The sequence below is a fragment of the Pinus tabuliformis genome, chromosome 8 (assembly GCF_031772625.1).
Source record: "Pinus tabuliformis cultivar Carrire ecotype Pingquan chromosome 8, CPIR1, whole genome shotgun sequence".
Classification (NCBI taxonomy): domain Eukaryota; kingdom Viridiplantae; phylum Streptophyta; class Pinopsida; order Pinales; family Pinaceae; genus Pinus; species Pinus tabuliformis.
This window is the reverse complement of record NC_142294.1, coordinates 1,772,525,008-1,772,544,359: the sequence shown is the minus strand read 5'-3', so window position 1 is coordinate 1,772,544,359 and position 19,352 is coordinate 1,772,525,008. Positions and strand designations below refer to the sequence as shown.

Genomic DNA, 19,352 nt, shown 5'->3' with positions numbered 1-19,352 from the left:
ATTGAAAATATTATTTAGTTCAAATAACCATCGTCCTTCAGTTTGTTTTTTTTTTACTATGGTAAATAAAGTATTTACAATATTCTGGGGGTATCACATAAAGATTCTTGTCTATTTATTCTTCCATTCTCAATAAATTCAAGCAATTCAAATTCCTCAAAGTCAACTCTATTGTATAGTATTGTGTAAGCGATTTATTGTGTTAGCTACTATGAACTTTCTGGTTTTCTCCTCTTTCAAGGAGGGATAGGATACAATCACATATTACGTCAACTAGAGATGGACCCATATAATGTACTAAAACCTACTTTCTAGTATCATGGTGCAACAATGATGAAAATTTGTGATCTCCTTGAATTGTCTCTTTGTGGGAAGATGGAGTGGGTGGCGCAATAGAATGCTATCCTTTCTAAAAGGTTTCAAATCTCATGGGTTGCACATTTTTGGCAAATTGTGATAAGGATCAAGGAGTAGGTTGCCCCACTATAGTATAGTATGACTCTTGCTAAAGCATAAATTCTTTCTATATCTAACTTAGGAGAAATTAGATATACTCTTGATGTTATATTGAAAAATGCTAGATTTAAGCTAGCCCAAACTACTCTAACTAGTTATTAATTTACCATATTTAAAATAATTAAAAAATATAAACTCATTAAATATTTTTAATTTTAGAGAAAATCACCATTAAGTTTATTCTAATTTACATAAATATTATGTTATGTAATTGATGTTGTTTTCCATGTTTGACATTACATCTCTTTAACATTGTAAATATTCTGTTATGTAATTGATGCTGTTTTCCATGTTTGACTTTGACTCTCTTTTTTGGTGTAGAATTGTATATTTGAATAGTAAAATATATCAGCATATTCTCATTTTCTAGTGATCCTACTTGTGCTGTTTGGATTTTCCGATGTGATCCGCACTTGTAGATTTATTTGACGGCCATATTAATATTTTTTATTATTAGCCAATTTTAAAGACTATCATACCTCAATTGTAAGCCTTCTGCATCGAAATGTAATCTACTAGCAGGATTCCCTCTCAACACCAACCAAAACATTTTTTTCTTATAACTTTTGCATCTAAATGTAATCTGGAATTAGGTTTAGATCAGAAACAAACCTAATGGACCAAATCCCATAGGTCCGAGGAGAACTGTGTGGATGGTATTAACAAGGGTTAAGTAGAATGATCCCATAGGTCCAAGGATAACTGTGTGGATGGTATTAACAAGGGTCAAGTAGAATGATAATGGAGAAGAGATGTACGGGGATTTAGGGTTTACAACAACGCTGTTATAAGAGATTTGACTTTGAATACAAAGAAAAGGTTCATCATTATTGAGGTAAATATTTTGTCCGTACAGGACATAATGTCTCGTCGACTCGTTTGAAGAAAAGCAATCCTATAGGAGAGGAGCAGGAGGAAGGGTAACCCTTTACTGGCGTATAGAATACAAGGAAATTGTTGTCAGCATGTTGAAGGTAGATGATAGGATGAATATTACCATTCCACGAGGTTATACATATAGAGAAACTGGATGAGTTGTTAAGATAACTAGAAATACATGTTGGGAATTTATGATAATTCCATAACAGATAGACAAAAAAAATGCTTTGTTTTAACACTCTGTTTTAGCACAGAAAACTGAAAATCGTTTGCTGGAAACGGTGTTTCAACAACGCAGTTTGGTGTTGCAGCAACGCTGAAACTGGTGTTTTAGCAACACAAAAAAAAATATTTTCTGAAAACTGAATTTCAACAGTGCACAACAAAAGGGAAATTGTATTCATTTACAATACTTCCTCTAACAGAGGGATTTCTACAAGACTACTTTAAAGACAGTTCAAAAACTTAAAAAAACTTCATGCTGTAAATAGAAATTACATTACTGTGTTTGTACTGTTGTACATTACAGAAAACAAAATACTCTGTCTCCTCTGAAAAAGCAACACGCTGTTTTTCACTGCTGTGTCTACACTTTGCACTGCTGTGTCTGCACTCTTGTGCATCTACAAAACACTCTGTTTCTGCTCAGAACGCTGCTGTAACACTCTGTTTCTTTCTTGAAACATTTTACACTGCTGTGTGTAAATTTCATTCATACATACACGCTGCTGTGTACATCAAAAAAAAACTTCTGCACTGTTGTGCATTACAAAGAGAGCTCTGTCTCTGTTCAAAAAAAAAGATTAATGCACTGCTGTGTCTCACATTACATTTTCATGTTTCACAAAAACTAAGCTTCACATTTTTTCTTGTGCCGAAAAAAAAACTATACTTGTGAATTAAAATAAAATAAAATTAAAATCTTACCTACATTTACCAACCACAGCAATAAATTACCATCATTCCGTGAGTGACCACCATTCCGTAATAAATCGTTGTGTAATGGCTGATTCAAGAAAGGACTGGAGCTGCGGCTGTTTAATCACAGATTCATCAATGCAGAGGTATGGCAATTGATTCAACAGTACAGGGGTATGGCAAAGGACTGGCCCTGCAGTTGAAAATAATATTTCAACACTCCCCTTTAGTTTCAACTGCTGGGTTATCAGTCATACCCAGACATTTCCTCAAAAACTCAAAACTTTTCTGTCCCAAAGGCTTGGTTAGAATGTCTGCAACCTGCTCCTGAGTTTTGCAATGTACTAAGACAATTTCTCCATTATTTACCAACTCTCTGATATAATGAAACCTTGTGTCAATGTGTTTCGTTCTCTTATGAAACACAAAATTTTTGGATAATGCAATAGCAGAACTGTTGTCACAATAAATCACAGTTCCTTTTGCCTGTTCTTGGCCTATGCTCCTTAACATCCTTCTCATCCAAACTACTTGACATGCTACTGTTGTAGCTGTCACGTACTCTGCTTCTGCTGTGGACAATGCCACAATTGGCTGTTTCTTGGAAGCCCATGAAATGGCTCCTGAACTCATGTGAAAAACATAACCGGATGTGCTTTTCCGGTCATCTACACTTCCAGCCCAATCACTGTCTGTGTATCCAACTAAATCTGAACATTCTGAGACAGTATATAAAATGCCAAACATTTTAGTACCTTTAACATACCTCAGAATCCTTTTTGTTGCCTGCCAATGTGCTTCTTTTGGTCTCTCCATGAATCTGGAAATTAGACTAACAGCATACATTATGTCTGGCCTAGTTGCAGTCAAATACATGAGGCTGCCAACTATGCTCTTGTACAAACTAGGATCAAAATCCTTGTTGCTGTCCTCTTTGTTGAGTTTTAATCCCATTACTGTGGGAGTGATTGCTGCCTTGCACTCTTGCATATTAAATCTGCCCAACACTTCATTTACATATTTTGCTTGTGAGATGAAAATTCCATTTTCATTTTGATCTACTTCTATTCCTAAGAAGTATCTCAGCAAACCCATGTCAGTCATTTCAAATTCCTCTTTCATGACTGTTTTGAAGTTTTCAATGAGGTAGTCATCATTACCTATAAAAATCACATCATCAACATACAACACTACAATTAAAATCTTACCATCCTTTTCTTTGATGTAGACGGTGGGTTCTCCCTCACATTTGTCAAATTCATTTTCCAGTAGATAGGAATCTATCCTACTGTACCATGCTCTTGGTGCTTGCTTCAGCCCATAAAGAGCTTTCTTCAATCTGCACACTTTGTGCTCTTCACCTTTCTTCTCATAGCCTAGAGGTTGTTCAATGTAAACCTCTTCCATTAACACTCCATTTAGGAATGCTGACTTCACGTCCATTTGGTAAACTTTCCACTTGTTTTGTGCTGCTATGGACAACACTGCTCTCACGGTTTCCATTCTAGCAACCGGTGCGAAATTTTCCTCATAATCTCTCCCATACTACTGTTTGTATCCTTTGACAACCAGCCTTGCCTTGTGTCTTTCTATTTTGCCTTCAGCATTACTCTTGGTCTTGTAGACCCATTTAACTCCAATGACTTCTTTACCTTTTGGTAGCTCAACTAAATCCCATGTCTTATTTCTTTCTATGGCATTCATCTCCTCATCCATAGCTTCTATCCATTTCCTATCCTTAATTGCATCTTCGAAATGAATAGGGTCTTCAACATGACAATATAAAGCAAATAAAGAATTCATACCTTCATTTGCTGCTTCTTGTTCATAAATGTCATTTAAATTTCTGAACTTCTTACCTCTTTCATTTGGTGTATAAGTGCTTGAAGAAGCACTTGAATTTCCTCCTTGTGGTGTGCTTGGAGAAGCACTTTCATTTCTTCTCAAGGGTGTCTCTTACTGTTCTGTTGTTGGCGCTGCTGTTTGGGGATGTGTTTCAGCCAACTCCTCATCATCATCATCATGAGACAAACAGTTTTTAACATTAACTGTTTTCTCTATGCTTCCATCCCAAGCTTCCTCCTCAATAAATTGAACATCTCTGCTCACAAAAAACTTCTTGGTGGATGGGATATACAACCTGTAAGCTTTGGATTCCTCATTGTACCCAATGAAAATCCATTTCTCCCCTTTGCTGTCCAATTTCTTCCTTAGCTGATCTGGAATGTGTGCATAAGCCACACAACCAAAAACTTTCATGTGGGTGACTCCTTGCTTTCTCCCACTCCATGCTTCTTCTGGCACTTTGTTCATCACTGCTTTTGTAGGACACTTATTCAAAATATATACTGCACAGTGTACAGCTTCAACCCAATAATCATTTGGCAAATGCTTTGCCTTCAACATGCTTCTCGCCATATCCATGATTGTTCTGTTTTTCCTTTCAGCAACTCCATTTTGCTGCGGGGTATAGCTGGCTGTAAATTGCTTGTGAATTCCATTTTCTCTGCAAAACCGCAGGAATTATTTGGAGATATACTCACCTCCTCTATCTGTTCTCAAAACTTTGATGTGCAGCCCACTCTAATTTTCCACAAGTGCTTTGAAATTTCGGAATTTTTCAAACACTTCACTTTTGTTCTTCAGGAAATAAACCCAAGTCTTTATAGTAAAGTCATCAATAAATGTTAGAAAATATTGGCTGCCTGCAAGTGATGGAGCTTGCATCGGTCCACATAAATCTGAGTGGACAATTTCTAAGGGTGCCTTTGCCCTTATGCTTTTCGCGGTTGGAAAACTTTCTTTGTGTTGTTTCCCCAATATGCAGCCTTCACAAAGGCTGTCCGGTTTCTCTATCAATGGTAATCCTCTTACCATTCCTTTTCTACTCAACAAATTAAGACCTCCAAAGTTGAGATGTCCAAATCTCAAATGCCACAACCAATTTTCATCCTTTGGCACACTTTGGAAAGCCTCTTGGGTAACTGCTGAAATTACTTCTTTATTTTTCAAATCTGCTCTTATTTTAAGAGGGAACATTCTGTTCCTTGTTATCTTCACTTCAGCAACGCATCGCTTGCTGGGTGCTCTGTCCATGATGTTGCATACATCATTCTCAAAGAAAACATTGTACCCCTTATGGACAAGCTGTCCAATACTCAAGAGGTTACACCTCATTCCAGGAACATAATAGACATCTGCTATGGTTTTCCTTTCTCCTTTCTTTGTAAATATTTTAACTTCTCATTTTCCCATAACAGAGATTTTGCTATCAGTCCCAAGTGTGACTTGTGATTTCACACTTTGATCTAAAGCAGAAAACATGGCTAAGTTTCCTGTCATATGGTTACTACAATCGGAATCTAGAAACCATATATCTTCACTGTTTGTTTCAGCCATATTCCAAGCTAACAATACATTATCTTGGCTGATATTTTCTCTAGTAATATTTGCATTAGATCTATTGTTCATATCATGCTGCTTCTTCCTACATTCACTGGCATAGTAACCATATTTTTTACAATAATAACATTGGACATTGGATTTTTCGTACCTTTGTCCTTGAGCATGATATTGTCCACTTTGTTGGCTGCTGCCATGGCCTTGGTTCTGATTTGGATTACTGCCTCTTCCTTGAGCATTTGCTGGGTTGTTCCTTCCACCTCTGTTTTGACTTCTGCCTCTTCCTCTCTTGTTTCCTCTGCCTTGACCTCTTCCTCTTCCAAAGGACATCTGGGTCTTGAAGGCTTGCTCTAGAGATGAGTTTTCATTTCTACTCAACCTCTACTCATGTGTTATCAGTGATGCATGGAGTTCATCAACTGAAAAATTTGAGAGATCCTTTGTCTCTTCTATGGTGGTGACAATCACATCAAACTTTGAGGGTAGGACCCTCAACAATTTCTCCACAATCCTCCTTTCTTCAAGAGTTTCTCCATGAGACCTTATCTGTGTGATCAATCCAATTGCTTGTGTGAAGAATGAGTCAATATTGTCTGACTCCTTCATGCGCAGGTTCTCAAAATCTTTCCTCAGCAACTGTAGTTTTGTTGTCTTCACTCTCTCCATGCCTTGATAGGCTGTCTTGAGAGTTTTCCATGCTTCTCTGGATGTCTTGGCTGCTGCTATCCTTGGAAACACACTCTCATGCACTGCTTGATATAAGAATACAAGGGCTTTTGAATCCTTCTTCTTATTGCTCTTCAACAGCTCTTTTTCTGCCTGAGTTAATCCATTAAACTCTTCTTCATTTGCTGGCTCTTCAAATCCATATTCAACAAATTCCCATAAATCTTGTGAGGCAAATACAGCCTTCATGGTTATGGCCCAATAGTCATAGTTTTTCCCATTGAACTGTGGGAGCTAGGTATTAAACATACCCACGCTGGTGCTGGCCATTCTTTCAATACTTGACTGTGTAAAAAAAAATTCACTGACTGTCTTCACTCTGCTGGTGAAGCTGCTACAGCAATAAACCCTTCCTTCAGCTTCTTTGACACTTCAAAGAGCCTGGACTAGCTCTGATACCATGTTGGGAATTTATGATAATTCCATAACAGACAGACAAAAAAAATGCTTTGTTTTAACACTCTGTTTTAGCACAGAAAACTGAAAATCGTTTGCTGGAAACGGTGTTTCAGCAACGCAGTTTGGTGTTGCAGCAACGCTGAAACTGGTGTTTCAGCAACACAAAAAAAATATTTTCTGAAAACTGAATTTCAACAGTGCACAACAAAAGGGAAATTGTATTCATTTACAATACTTCCTCTAACAGAGGGATTTCTACAAGACTACTTTAAAGACAGTTCAAAAACTTAAAAAAACTTCACGCTGTAAATAGAAATTACATTACTGTGTCTGTACTGCTGTACATTACAGAAAACAAAATACTCTGTCTCCTCTGAAAAATCAACACGCTGTTTTTCACTGCTGTGTCTACACTTTGCACTGCTGTGTCTGCACTCCTGTGCATCTACAAAACACTCTGTTTCTGCTAAGAACGCTGCTGTAACACTCTGTTTCTTTCTTGGAACATTTTACACTGCTGTATGTAAATTTCATTCATACATACACGCTGTTGTGTACATAAAAAAAAAAACTTCTGCACTGCTGTGCATTACAAAGAGAGCTCTGTCTCTGTTAAAAAAAAAATTAACACACTGTTGCGTCTCACATTACATTTTCATGTTTCACAAAAACTAAGCTTCACATTTTTTCATGTGTCGAAAAAAAACTATACCTGTGAATTAAAATAAAATAAAATTAAAATCTTACCTACATTTACCAACCACAGCAATAAATTACCATCATTCCGTGAGTGACCACCATTCCGTAATAAATCGTTGTGTAATGGCTGATTCAAGAAAGGACTGGAGCTGCGGCTGTTTAATCGCAGATTCATCAATGCAGAGGTATGGCAGTTGATTCAACAGTACAGGGGTATGGCAAAGGACTGGCCCTGCAGTTGAAAATAATATTTCAACAATACAATTAACTATCCAACGTCTACCATTAATCAGGAAAGGCCATTTTGTCGAATAAATACGATTTTTCAGGCCATTTTGTTGACTAAATATGATTGTTCTAACCTTAATTTCTATCGTGGGAAACTTTTGTGATGCCCATTACAGCAAAGACGAAAACTAGTAGATTGTGGGAAAGTTTTGTGAGCGCAATCATAGCCAAGACGGAAGCCAGTAGTAGATTAGGACAAGTTCAAGGCAGTCCCTTCAATTTAATTGGCAATGCATTCCGATGTAGGAGCATCCTTGGTGAATGAAAGATATTGCAAAGAACAAAAAAATAGTGTTTCTTAATTCAGGGACTTCAGCAAAAATGCTAGGTAGTATCGCTCCCATTGACAGTTCCAGTGGAAACAATAGATCGGAAAAATTATGTGGCGGGTAAAGCATACAACGGGAAAGTTTAATGGGGCGGTCACGGGATGGTTGGTGGTCATCCGACCATGTAAATCTAGATCATTTACATTTATTATTCACTTTATTTTTAATTGGTTAATTTTTTTTTGTTGACCTTAGAGATTTATCTTAAAGTTTAGTATGATGTGTAATTTTATTTTTAAAAATGGAAAATTTAATTATATTTTTTAAAATATATATTTTAAAATATCTAAAAATAAAAATAAAATAATTATATAAAATATTTAAATAATATTTATTTATAAAAAAATTACAAATAAAAAAATTAAATCTCTCAACTTACTTAAAATAAATCTATGCTAATTTAAATGTATAAATAAATTTAATGAATTAGAAAATTATTTACATTTAAAAAATATAAATTCCACAAACACCTTGAAGGGCAAAAAGGCCACAACGTAGAAAAATGTTCGTTACAGAGAGGAGGTCCCAAGAATCTCGAGCTAGTATGTTGAGTTGTTAGCACTGAACCATGATCTAGTTTTGAGCTTCCAAGTTAGAACATCTGTTAGGGCCGAATTAGGAATGGGAGATCACCTTGTAAAAAGATGGCACGTCTTGTTTGCAAGACAATTTGACTACCGAAAACTATGACGAACGGGTGCCAAGCCAAAGGTCCGTACTGTAGCATTGATGATGATAGTCGGAAGTTACAAGTGGGACAGATTTTGAAGGGTTCTCTCATAACTACTTGGAAGGGTAGTTTGTTGTGTAGCTCAAGGAAGTGCAGGAGACAAAAGAAACCAAAAGAAACGTGGTAAGGGCTTAAAAAGTATTTATATGAGCCCTTCAGTAATTTTCTAGAGAAAATTGCTTCAGTCAAGAGGACTATTACGTAAAATTGTGAAAACAAAACTATTTCATAGCATCAATACTGTACATCAGAGGAATAGTATGAAAATAATTTTAAGTGGTGGAGGACAAAAAAGACAAGGTTATACATAATAATTTAAATGTTGGAGATGTATTTCTGGAATGGGGTTGAGGACCAAAAAAGACCATCACAGTAATAGTATGAATAATAATTTTAAGTGGTGGACCAAAAAAGAGAAGGTTATACGTAAATAATTTAAATGTCGGAGATGTATTTTTTCGAATGGGGTTGAGGATCAAAAAAAAGCTATAGAGAAATAATTATTTTGTCGAGAGTTTTATCTAAAAAAAAATAGTCAGACAAATGGGAGATGTAATGAATATTTATAATCTGATTGATAACCAGATGGAATAAGAAGTTCCAAGATAAAAAATAAGGAGTTTTATGATTCAAAAGGGAAAAGAAGATGTAATGAATTTTTATAATGTGATTGATAACAAGAAGGAATAAGAAGTTCCAAGATAAAAACTCAAGGAGTTTCATTACTCAAAAGGGAAAAGCATTATGGAAATTATAGATTTGAGAGGAAAACCTATTATAAAGGCTCTCATGTACAGTCATACAAATGGTAAAAGAATTATGGTCATTATATATTTGAGAGGAAAACTCAAAAGGGAAAAGCATTATGGAAATTATAGATTTGAGAGGAAAACCTATTATAAAGGCTCTCATGTACAGTCATACAAATGGTAAAAGAATTATGGTCATTATATATTTGAGAGGAAAACTCAAAAGGGAAAAGCATTATGGAAATTATAGATTTGAGAGGAAAACCTATTATAAAGGCTCTCATGTACAGTCATACAAATGGTAAAAGAATTATGGTCATTATATATTTGAGAGGAAAACATAGTATGTAAACTTTAATTTACTTAGGAATTAGAAATGTAAAATAACTCATATATTAGATCAAACAGATTCATAATTTCATATGTTTGAATAAATTAAAGACTTGAAGTGAGGGATAATCTATGGTTGTATATGTAGAACAAGGGAGAGGAGAAAATAAGGGCTTGGGAAGGAATGGTTGCTACATTTAAAGGAAAAGTTTTTCATGTCAACTATTCATCAAATCTGCTCATGAAATGATTGTGAAAGAGTGCATTCACTCTATAGCTTGTCTCTAAGATCTAGAGAATGATCTCAAATATTCTAGTCAATATGAAACAACATGTTGATGATTTAAATGGTTGAAAAGGTATATTAGTCAAACCTAAAGGCTACAAAGAGTATTTGAACAAAAAAACATAATTAAGAACGCAAAGGGATGAGATAAAGGAAAGAACAATTTCTATTACTATAACCAAAGTTTTGAAGGAAGTCAAAAGTATGTTCGAGGAAAAGGATCTCCTAAAGGTGGACAAGGAAGACATTGGATTTATGAGTGCCCTAAGATTTTTAGGGTTAACCAATAGAAATAATGAATAGTTCCTAAGAGGGCACACCATAATCTTCTAGAGAGAGACATGAAGATGAATTTCATGTTTAAGATAGTGTCACTGAAGTTGGAGAGATGACTTGAGAGAAAGAGATAGACTAGTGGGAGACTATCTTCAAGGCCAAATACTAGATTAGAGGTAAGAGTTGTTATCTTGTTATGACTAGAGGTAGTATTGAATACCTCATGTACACTAAAGATTATTTAGAATTAAAATATGAAGTATTCATATCATTTGTACACTTATAGAGCCTCTTGGCTGCAAATGGAACACCAGATCATTGTACTTGAATAGTGCTTCGTAAACATTTCAATAGAGGAGTATGATCATCATCACATTTTATATGAGTTTTCTTTAATGGATACCCCTCACCTTTTGTTGGGAAGAACATGGAAATTTCATAATAATGTTTTTCATGATGAGATAGAATAATTTTGTGATTGAGAAGGTTGGTAGAAATTTAGATTCCTTCCCATGAAGGAGGAAAGAGGATACAATGGTAGGGTAATTTTATGTGTAGGGAAAATAACCCTTGAGCAAGAGCAAGGAGACAATGTAGTTTTCTTTATTCATTTCTAAAGATGTTAAATATTTAGTCAAGAAGAATGATGTGAAAGTAGACAACTAAGAATAGTTGATAGAGCATGTGGGAGTTTTATTAAATGAAATTCCAAAAGGATTTTCCCATGTGAGGAGAATTTACACCCAAGTGGATGTGATTCCATGATTGATATTTCTATGAAAGAACCATATATATTGACATCAAGAGAGACTAATGAGATCATTTGGCAAGTTATAGCCTTGTTGGGTGGAATAATAAGGTAAGGTACCTAGGACTAATAAGGGACGGTTTGAGTTTGTGTCTAGTACCCATTAAAATGACACCTAAGAGATGAGAGTGGAATATATGCACAAATATAAGGGCCATGAGTGAGATCGCCATTAGTGCTATTTTTCGTTCTTGAAAATTTATGGCTTAGTGGAAATTTGAGAGAGATAATCACTCATATTGACTTCAATAATGGATATAATGAGTTTGAATCGAGGAAGGCATTGCATAGAAGAGAATTTGCAAGTTGAAGTAATCATTATATAAATATTTGATTATTCAATTTGGATTGATTAATAAAACAAACCTTTTCATGAGGGTGATAAATGAAGTGATGCAACCATATAAGCACATTTGAGATAAGATTTTTTTGTTTTGTTTTGTTTAGAATGATCCTTTTGGAAAATCCACTCTGTTGTAGGATATCTATACCATTAATGATGTGTGTGACAAAGTGAGAGGCACATAACCACACAATGACGATTTCGTCTACTAAGAATGAAAGATATTGAGAAATTAGTAATGGCTTCATTACATTGAGGGAATTTTTAAAAGTGGATTTTGATTCTAAATGGATAATGAATGTCTTGGTGATTAATCAGTTGTCCAAAGAATAGGTAATCACTGTGTGGTTATGCATTTCATGTAATTCTCCAAGATTTATAGAAGTGGACAAATCATTTGTTGCTAAAGAATTTGTTCTATACATTGTTCATCATGGGTTAAATACATCGAAGTCATATTAAATGGGTAGCATTTTACCAAAACTAACTATTTGTATTGAAGAAAATATAGGAGATCTAATAGAGTCATTTGCGCCTTGAAAAAAATGGAAACATAATTGATTACCATGTGGTGAGGTGGTTGCACTAGAATCCATGAGGACTCTCAAGGCGACAAGATATAGATTTTGCAAGTGTGGAATGACATTCAAAACCTATGGAGTGAAGATAAAACCCCAAACTTAGGTTTTTCCATCTAAGAAGGATTTCTATTTGGAAATAAAAAATTATGCAAATTAATGAGAGAGAGCATCATAAGAGAGTTGCATATTTGTCACTTAAGTGGAAATTTGTGAGTGATGCAATGGTTCATGGTCAATAGAAACCATTGATGTTTGTGGTAAGCATAAACCATATAAATCACTTGATGTAGGTTACACTTCAACCAAAGAAATCCCAAGATGATGATTGATATTCAGGTAGGGGGAGTAAAATTGTTTATGTTTTTGTACATACAAGATAATTGAAGAAGATGAAAAATGAAAAATGTAACAAACCTAAAGATCACAAAATATTCAAGATGAAGAAAAATAGCAATAAGGACAAAAAGCATTGAAAATAAAAATAAGAAAAAACTAATTCAAAGAAAATTGAAAAATACATATTGAAATCACAAATACTCCTTAAAAAAGAGTAGGTTGGAGTAACTCCTACTCCTACTACAAATACATACTCTACGAGGGATACATACTCCCTGAGGGATACATACTCCCTTTGTTCTCGTTTAATATTTATTTACATCTGTTTCCATGTGTCAACCATTCAAATATAAAGACACTAAATTCTTTTGAAATCTTGTCAGGTAACTGTAGTTTGTCGGGGTAGCTGTCGGGAGTGAAGGAGGACGGAGAAAGGAAATGAATCATAGTAAGGAGAGATAAGGTATCGGGGTAGCTCTCCGGAGTGAAGGAGGACGGAGAAAGGAAAGGAATCATAGTAAGGAGAGATAAGGGGGAACATTCATTTGGTAGAAGATAATTTCAAATAAAAAGGACGCGAAGAAGATCTCTGTGCACAAGAAGAATAATTCCTTCGAGAACATTTCGATAGCCTTTAAGTCTCATCAGAAAGCTCTGGAATATATTGTCAGTCCAATGGACACAATGAACCATAAGTAACTTGAGACTTTTGGTAATTTTATATCTCCCATTTTACCCTATAGATTGTTTATGAGCTCAAGTTTAAGACGTTGGTTGTTTGTTGTTATTCATCCATCGTTCATGTGTTATGTGTTTGCTTCCATTAAAAACCTTGCTCAGAGAAACGACCGTTTTTAAGTCGATTGTAGAATCTCGAAATATTTTGGAATCGGACGGATATGAGTGTGGTAAAAAATTAATCGTGCCCATGTCTATATTTTGGGAATCTGCAATCGACTTAAGCTCACCGCAGAAGAACAGAGTAAATACGCCACCTAAAGTGCGTAACACTTCATCTCACATATAGATTAAATACGCCACGTAAATTGGGCAGGTCGACATCACCCAACATTATAGCCATGTATTTTTGGTTGGAATTACTCTACCTTTTTTCCTGTTGCTTTTAGTTTTTCCTCGAAGAAAAATTAACGTCCTTGACAACGGATTGCAGTCATTATAAGAAAGAGGGTCGAGAGCAAGGGGGATTGCCGCAGTCATCAAGATGAGTTCGGCTTTATTTCAGTTACAATCCCTGTATCTGCAACAATGTTTACCTGGAATTCTGTTGGTCGAGATATGAGGAAAGAGATCAGACTAAAGGAAACCCCTGAGAATAAAAGAGATAGTTGCAAGGAAATAATATTGCATTTCTGCCCTGATTTGGGTGTGAATTACGAATAATATTGCAGACGCTTGAAGTAGGAACTCACGTCGTAATAAATGGCCTTCTAAAGGGAAATGTGACTAATTGCAAATTCTATTTGAAAAAACCTTTCGTCAGCCAAGGATATATATAAGAAATTGATGTGCTGAATTTTGGAAAAATAGAAAAAAAAACAGGAGCCTGACGTTGACAATTTTCAACTATCGAGGATATTAGTGGTAGGTTTTCTAATTATAATAGTTTTTGGGTTTTGAAATTTGTGATTTTTTTTATCTCGGCGATTTTCAGCTATTCAACTATCGAGGATATTAGTGGTAGGTTTTCTAATTATAATAGTTTTTGGGTTTTGAAATTTCTGTTTTTTTTTTTTTTTTATCTCGGCGATTTTCAGCTATTGATGATATTAGTGGTAGGTTTTCTAATTATGGAGTTGTTTACCCAGATCAAAGAATTGTATGTCCAAAAGTGGTGGGTAAAAAAATTTCAAAAAATCTTGTAGATGCAGTCTTTGAATAGTGTTTTTGATGGTGGAAATAGATTCAGCACCATCAAAAGCGTGTAGGACACCTAAAATTTTGAAGTTTAACAACTATAACTTGGATTTACAAAAATCCTTGCCGGATTTTCTATAAATATGAATTTCCATAACTTTCCGAGCAATTCCTCGAGTTAATCAGACTAAGACATAGTTTTTGGGTTTTGAAATTTGTGAATTTTTTATTATCAAAATTTATTTTGATACTTAAAATAGATTTTTGAATATATATGAATTTAGCATATTGCTAATAACCTCTATTACATTAAAATGGTGAAAATTTCACAATTCAAATTCTAATTAAAACAAACCCATCACAAATTTTAAACCATTTAAGTCCGAAAACCTTTCAAAAACATATAACACAGAGACTACGGCATTATTATCGACACTTAATGTGTATATAACGGTTCATTGAAGACTTTCCGCCATGGGTTGGTTAGTAGTACCTTTTGGAAATTCGAAGTTCTCTGGAAGATCTTGCTTGGTGCGCCATAAAATCCATCCAATACCAGCATAAACCAGCCCATACTTGTGCCCACTCACATTGATGCTTCGAACCAATGGCAGTCGAAAGTCCCACTCAAACTCAGGGTACAGAAACGGAGCAATGAACCCACCGCTTGCCGCGTCAACATGAATGGGAGTATCCCGCCTATATTTACAGTTACATATACCAGCGCGAACTCATAATCAATCTAATTTAATTATTAATTCATTGGAATAAGATAATTTTCTCATGAAACATAAAGATGTATAGGTAATATTGAACATAAATCGTCTATATCGCTTACCTGGTTTGCTTGTTCTTCTCCATCAACAGATCGTTTAAGAGTTTAACGTCCTCAAATTCGCCATTATGACTAGTACCCAAAACAGCCGCCACGCCTATAGTGTTCTCGTCTACCATTTCAACTGCTTTTCTGGGATCCATTATGTAATACCCTTCTCTTAGCTTAACTTCTCTTAATTCTACCTCGAAATACCACGCAAATTTCTCCCAGTAAACCTATTTAAAAACTTAATTCAGTGGATGATGACCGGTTTTACGATAGTCTAAAACAAAACCAAATCTCTAATACCATTGGTCATACCAATGATTATATGGGGGATAATACGAAAATATATAAGCAGGAACCTGGACATGGGAACCAATGACAATATTTGGCTTGTCATATGGCTTTCCCTGAGCTTTTCTCTTGTTCTGCCAGTTTCGTTTGAACGCAATGCCGGCCAGCATGATTGCCTCAGAAGATCCCACCGTTCCAACGCCAATTGCCTGCTCACCCTGTCGAAGTGGGGCATGATACATTCGAGCTATCATGTTTACGCAACGGTCCTGTTAATTAAGTCCAACAAACCAATGTGGGAATGCCATTCCCGAGTCTTAATATAAAGTGGGTATGTAAATGACACGTAAAATCACTTCTGCATAAGTTCATTTGATGCAATATAGGCGATAATGCAATTACTGAATGGAAAACATGAAGCACGAATCATGAAGCATCCAAGCTATACAATTTCAGAACATTATGGAGCTAAAATACCTTGTCAGAAAAATAAAGTGAAAATAATTTCATGTTTACTAAGCTATACAATTTCAGAAAATTATGCTCCTAAAATCTTGTCAGAAAAATAAAGTAACGAGAATTTCAGTTTTAAAATCTTGTTGGAACATTAAAGTGAATATTGTCTTCTCGGGCATTAAAATAATAAAAGAATTTAGTTTTTATAGCCTTCTTGGAACATTAAAGCGAATATTATGTATTTAAAATTTTTGTTAGACATTAAAGTGCTAAGTTTTGTTCTAAGAGAGAAGAATTCTATAATTCTATGTTTTAAATACTAAATATTAAATATATGTCACACCAGTATAAAACAATTGCAGGGAAACATATCATATTTATTTTTGAAATAAAATTTTAAGTATATATAAGGATTAAATATTATATAAAATAATTTTAATTTTTAATAATTTAAATATATAAAAATAAAATAATTTATATTAATGTTGTTGGTGTGATTTTTTTTTTTAAATAAATGTAAATTCTTATGAATTTATATGAATTTAAAAATGTATTGACATGAATCAAATTTTTTAACTTGAAAACATAATTTAAATATAAAATTGAAAAATGTTTACATAATTATTAATTTGATTTTTTTCAATTTATAATTTAAATATAAAATTGAAAAATGTTTACATAATCATTGATTTGATTCTTTTTAATTTATAACAGATTTTAAATCTTTTAATTTGAAAACATATTTTAAATATAAAATTGAAAAATGTTTATATAATCATTGATGTGATTCCTTTTAATTCATAACAAATTTGAAAGTTAAAGTGTTCTATAAACATAAAAAAAAATTATATATTTCTCTCAAAATAAAACAACACATTATTAAAAAATTAGAATTATAAAATGGATATGAATTTATTATAAATTAAAATAAATATTAAAATATTTTATTGATAATTAAAAATGAAATATTATTTTAGTTAGAAATGATTCTTAGATACAATAATAAAATTCATATCAAATACTTAAATTACACATCACTTTTATACTACACAAATAATATCTATTTGACAATATAATTTTTAAACTTTTAACCACTTTTTCTTAAAGTAGACATGGAAATTTCTTATCAATAATATACATTAAAATAATTATTTATTATTAATATTTTTTAAGCAATGAAAATAAGCATAGATCTTATAACCAAAAATATGTATATTTTTTAACTTAATAATTTTAATTATAGATTAAAATAAATATATATTAATTATTTTGTTATATTTTTAACTTAACAAAATTATTACCACTTAAATTATATTAGTGACTTTTTAACTAAATTATATTTTTATATTTTTCATTTGAATTAATTAGAATTTATATATTTTAATTTTGTTAATTTGTAGGTATTTTAAGAAATAAACTTTCTTGGTTTAAAATTCTGTAAATTTAAAAGTAAGAATCTAGTAAAATTAAGTTGTTCCATAAAATTGTATCGGTGAGCTTAAGTTGATTGCAGATTCCAGAATATTTTGGGATCCGAGGGACATGTGCGCGGTCAAAAAATTGAAGAGACCATGTCCGTCAGATCCCGGAATATTTCCGGGAATCTACAATAAACTTAAGGATGACCAAATTGTATCTCTAATGACTCTTAACTCCATAGCTTTGTAAAAATAAATAAAATTACTCATTGCTGAACATCTTAAATCAAAATGGATGGATTTAAGATCAAAACATATATCAAACATTCAAATAGCTTCATCCGAAATGTTGAATCAAAATGGATCTAAACTGGAAATGAGAAAGATCAAGATATCATCGTTCAAATAGGTAATTGGAAAGTTTAGTTGAAACCTTAAACTTATGCATGAAGAGCGTGATTTCACAAACCTGTAGCTCTGCAGTAATAGGGTAGTCGTGCATGACCGCTGACATTATGAGCTTATCGCACTCAGGTTCCATCCATGTTGTGGCGAAGGAGGTCAAGTTCAGCCTGGGATTACCATCCAGCATCAACTCATCGCTAATGATATGGTATGCAGCTTCCTTGGGAAGAAGTCTTTCTGGAAGTTCAAACCTGCACAATAAAAGCATGCAAGCATAACAAAAGTGTTATAGAGTGAACGCTCACACATAACTGTAAACACATTATTAAAGAGATAAAAGCAACTGTGCTATGATAATAGACGAAGAACAACTTGGGTAGAGATTCTTGAACAGAGCGACAGGAAAACATAGAATGAATCGAACTGTCTAAGTCGAGGGTGGCTTGGCTCAGAGCCATTTATGTAGTCGCAATTTAATGGCTACCCAGCATTGCACGAACGATGAAAGTTGTCTCTTCGCACAAGGGTTTTTATAGTATGGAATAATCCTGGAGCTCCCGTGCTTTAAAGTTTAAATTATTTGAAACCGTCAATCCTTGTCTATATTCTTCTTTTTATGAATGTGCTTATTCTTCCCTTAAAGGTGATTCCCTGGCCATCCTCCTATTCGCAGATTATTGATCTTCACCATCCAATGTAGAGACGCTTTTCAGTGCTGGTGATCAAGTTGCAGAGGCGACCCCATAAATTTGCGCATTTAGATATTGTCTTTAAATATTGAAACCGTGCGCAATGATCAAAGAAAAAGCTCTCATAATTTCGTGAACAGAGGGCAAGGAATCCAGACAAGTATACAAAAGAGAAAAGAGAGAATTTCCAACCTCTGTGATATGTGGTATGATATGAAAAAGTGAGGCCCATAACCACTCCTGCATCCCGAAGATCTGTGGTATGCTATGAACAAGTGAGGCCCACCACTCCTTATGCATCAGCATATCAAAGTTAATATAGGGTGACATCCAAAACAGAAATATTACTAAATGTGATATATATTGTAATATACATCACTTAATATTAATATACAAGATTCATCAATATATTATTATTAGATGCATTGTATTTACTAAATGAGAGGTTTTCATATAATTTTAATATTTTTAATCATAAAATTTATTAATTTATTAAAAATAAATTATAGAAATAGAAATGATTATACATGAATGATTTATTTAACGCAGTTGAATTTTAAAAAATAATATTTAATATAATGCACTGCAAAAATTTCTTAATACTTAAACTATAAAAAATTAATCAATCTATATTGATAATAAGTTAATTAGAGTTAAAAATAATGGAGAAATGGTTATATGGTTGTAACGCATCTCCTTAGTTTAGGATTAGTTCCAAGAGTTTAGGAGGTTGTTTACAACTACCTAATTTTCAGTGATGTATTTAATATTGCAATATTCATTTGATGTAATGTAGAGTG

At 33.7% G+C, this 19,352-nt stretch overlaps 1 protein-coding gene across 1 annotated transcript in view; it reads right to left on the bottom strand.

Annotated features, from left to right (window-relative positions):
• The window catches only part of LOC149243255 (glutamate decarboxylase-like), a 33,908-nt gene extending 15,518 nt beyond the window's left edge, over positions 1–18,390 (bottom strand). The window contains exons 1-5 of the mRNA XM_089367781.1: positions 18,236–18,390; positions 17,928–18,114; positions 15,653–15,853; positions 15,309–15,523; positions 14,964–15,169 (exon numbers count right to left, since the gene is read on the bottom strand). Coding sequence (XP_089223907.1) covers positions 14,964–15,169; positions 15,309–15,523; positions 15,653–15,853; positions 17,928–18,114; positions 18,236–18,321 — 895 coding nt within the window. The 5' untranslated portion in view covers positions 18,322–18,390. The remainder of the gene's footprint in view (positions 1–14,963; positions 15,170–15,308; positions 15,524–15,652; positions 15,854–17,927; positions 18,115–18,235) is intronic.
• Between the last annotated feature and the right edge of the window lie 962 nt (positions 18,391–19,352).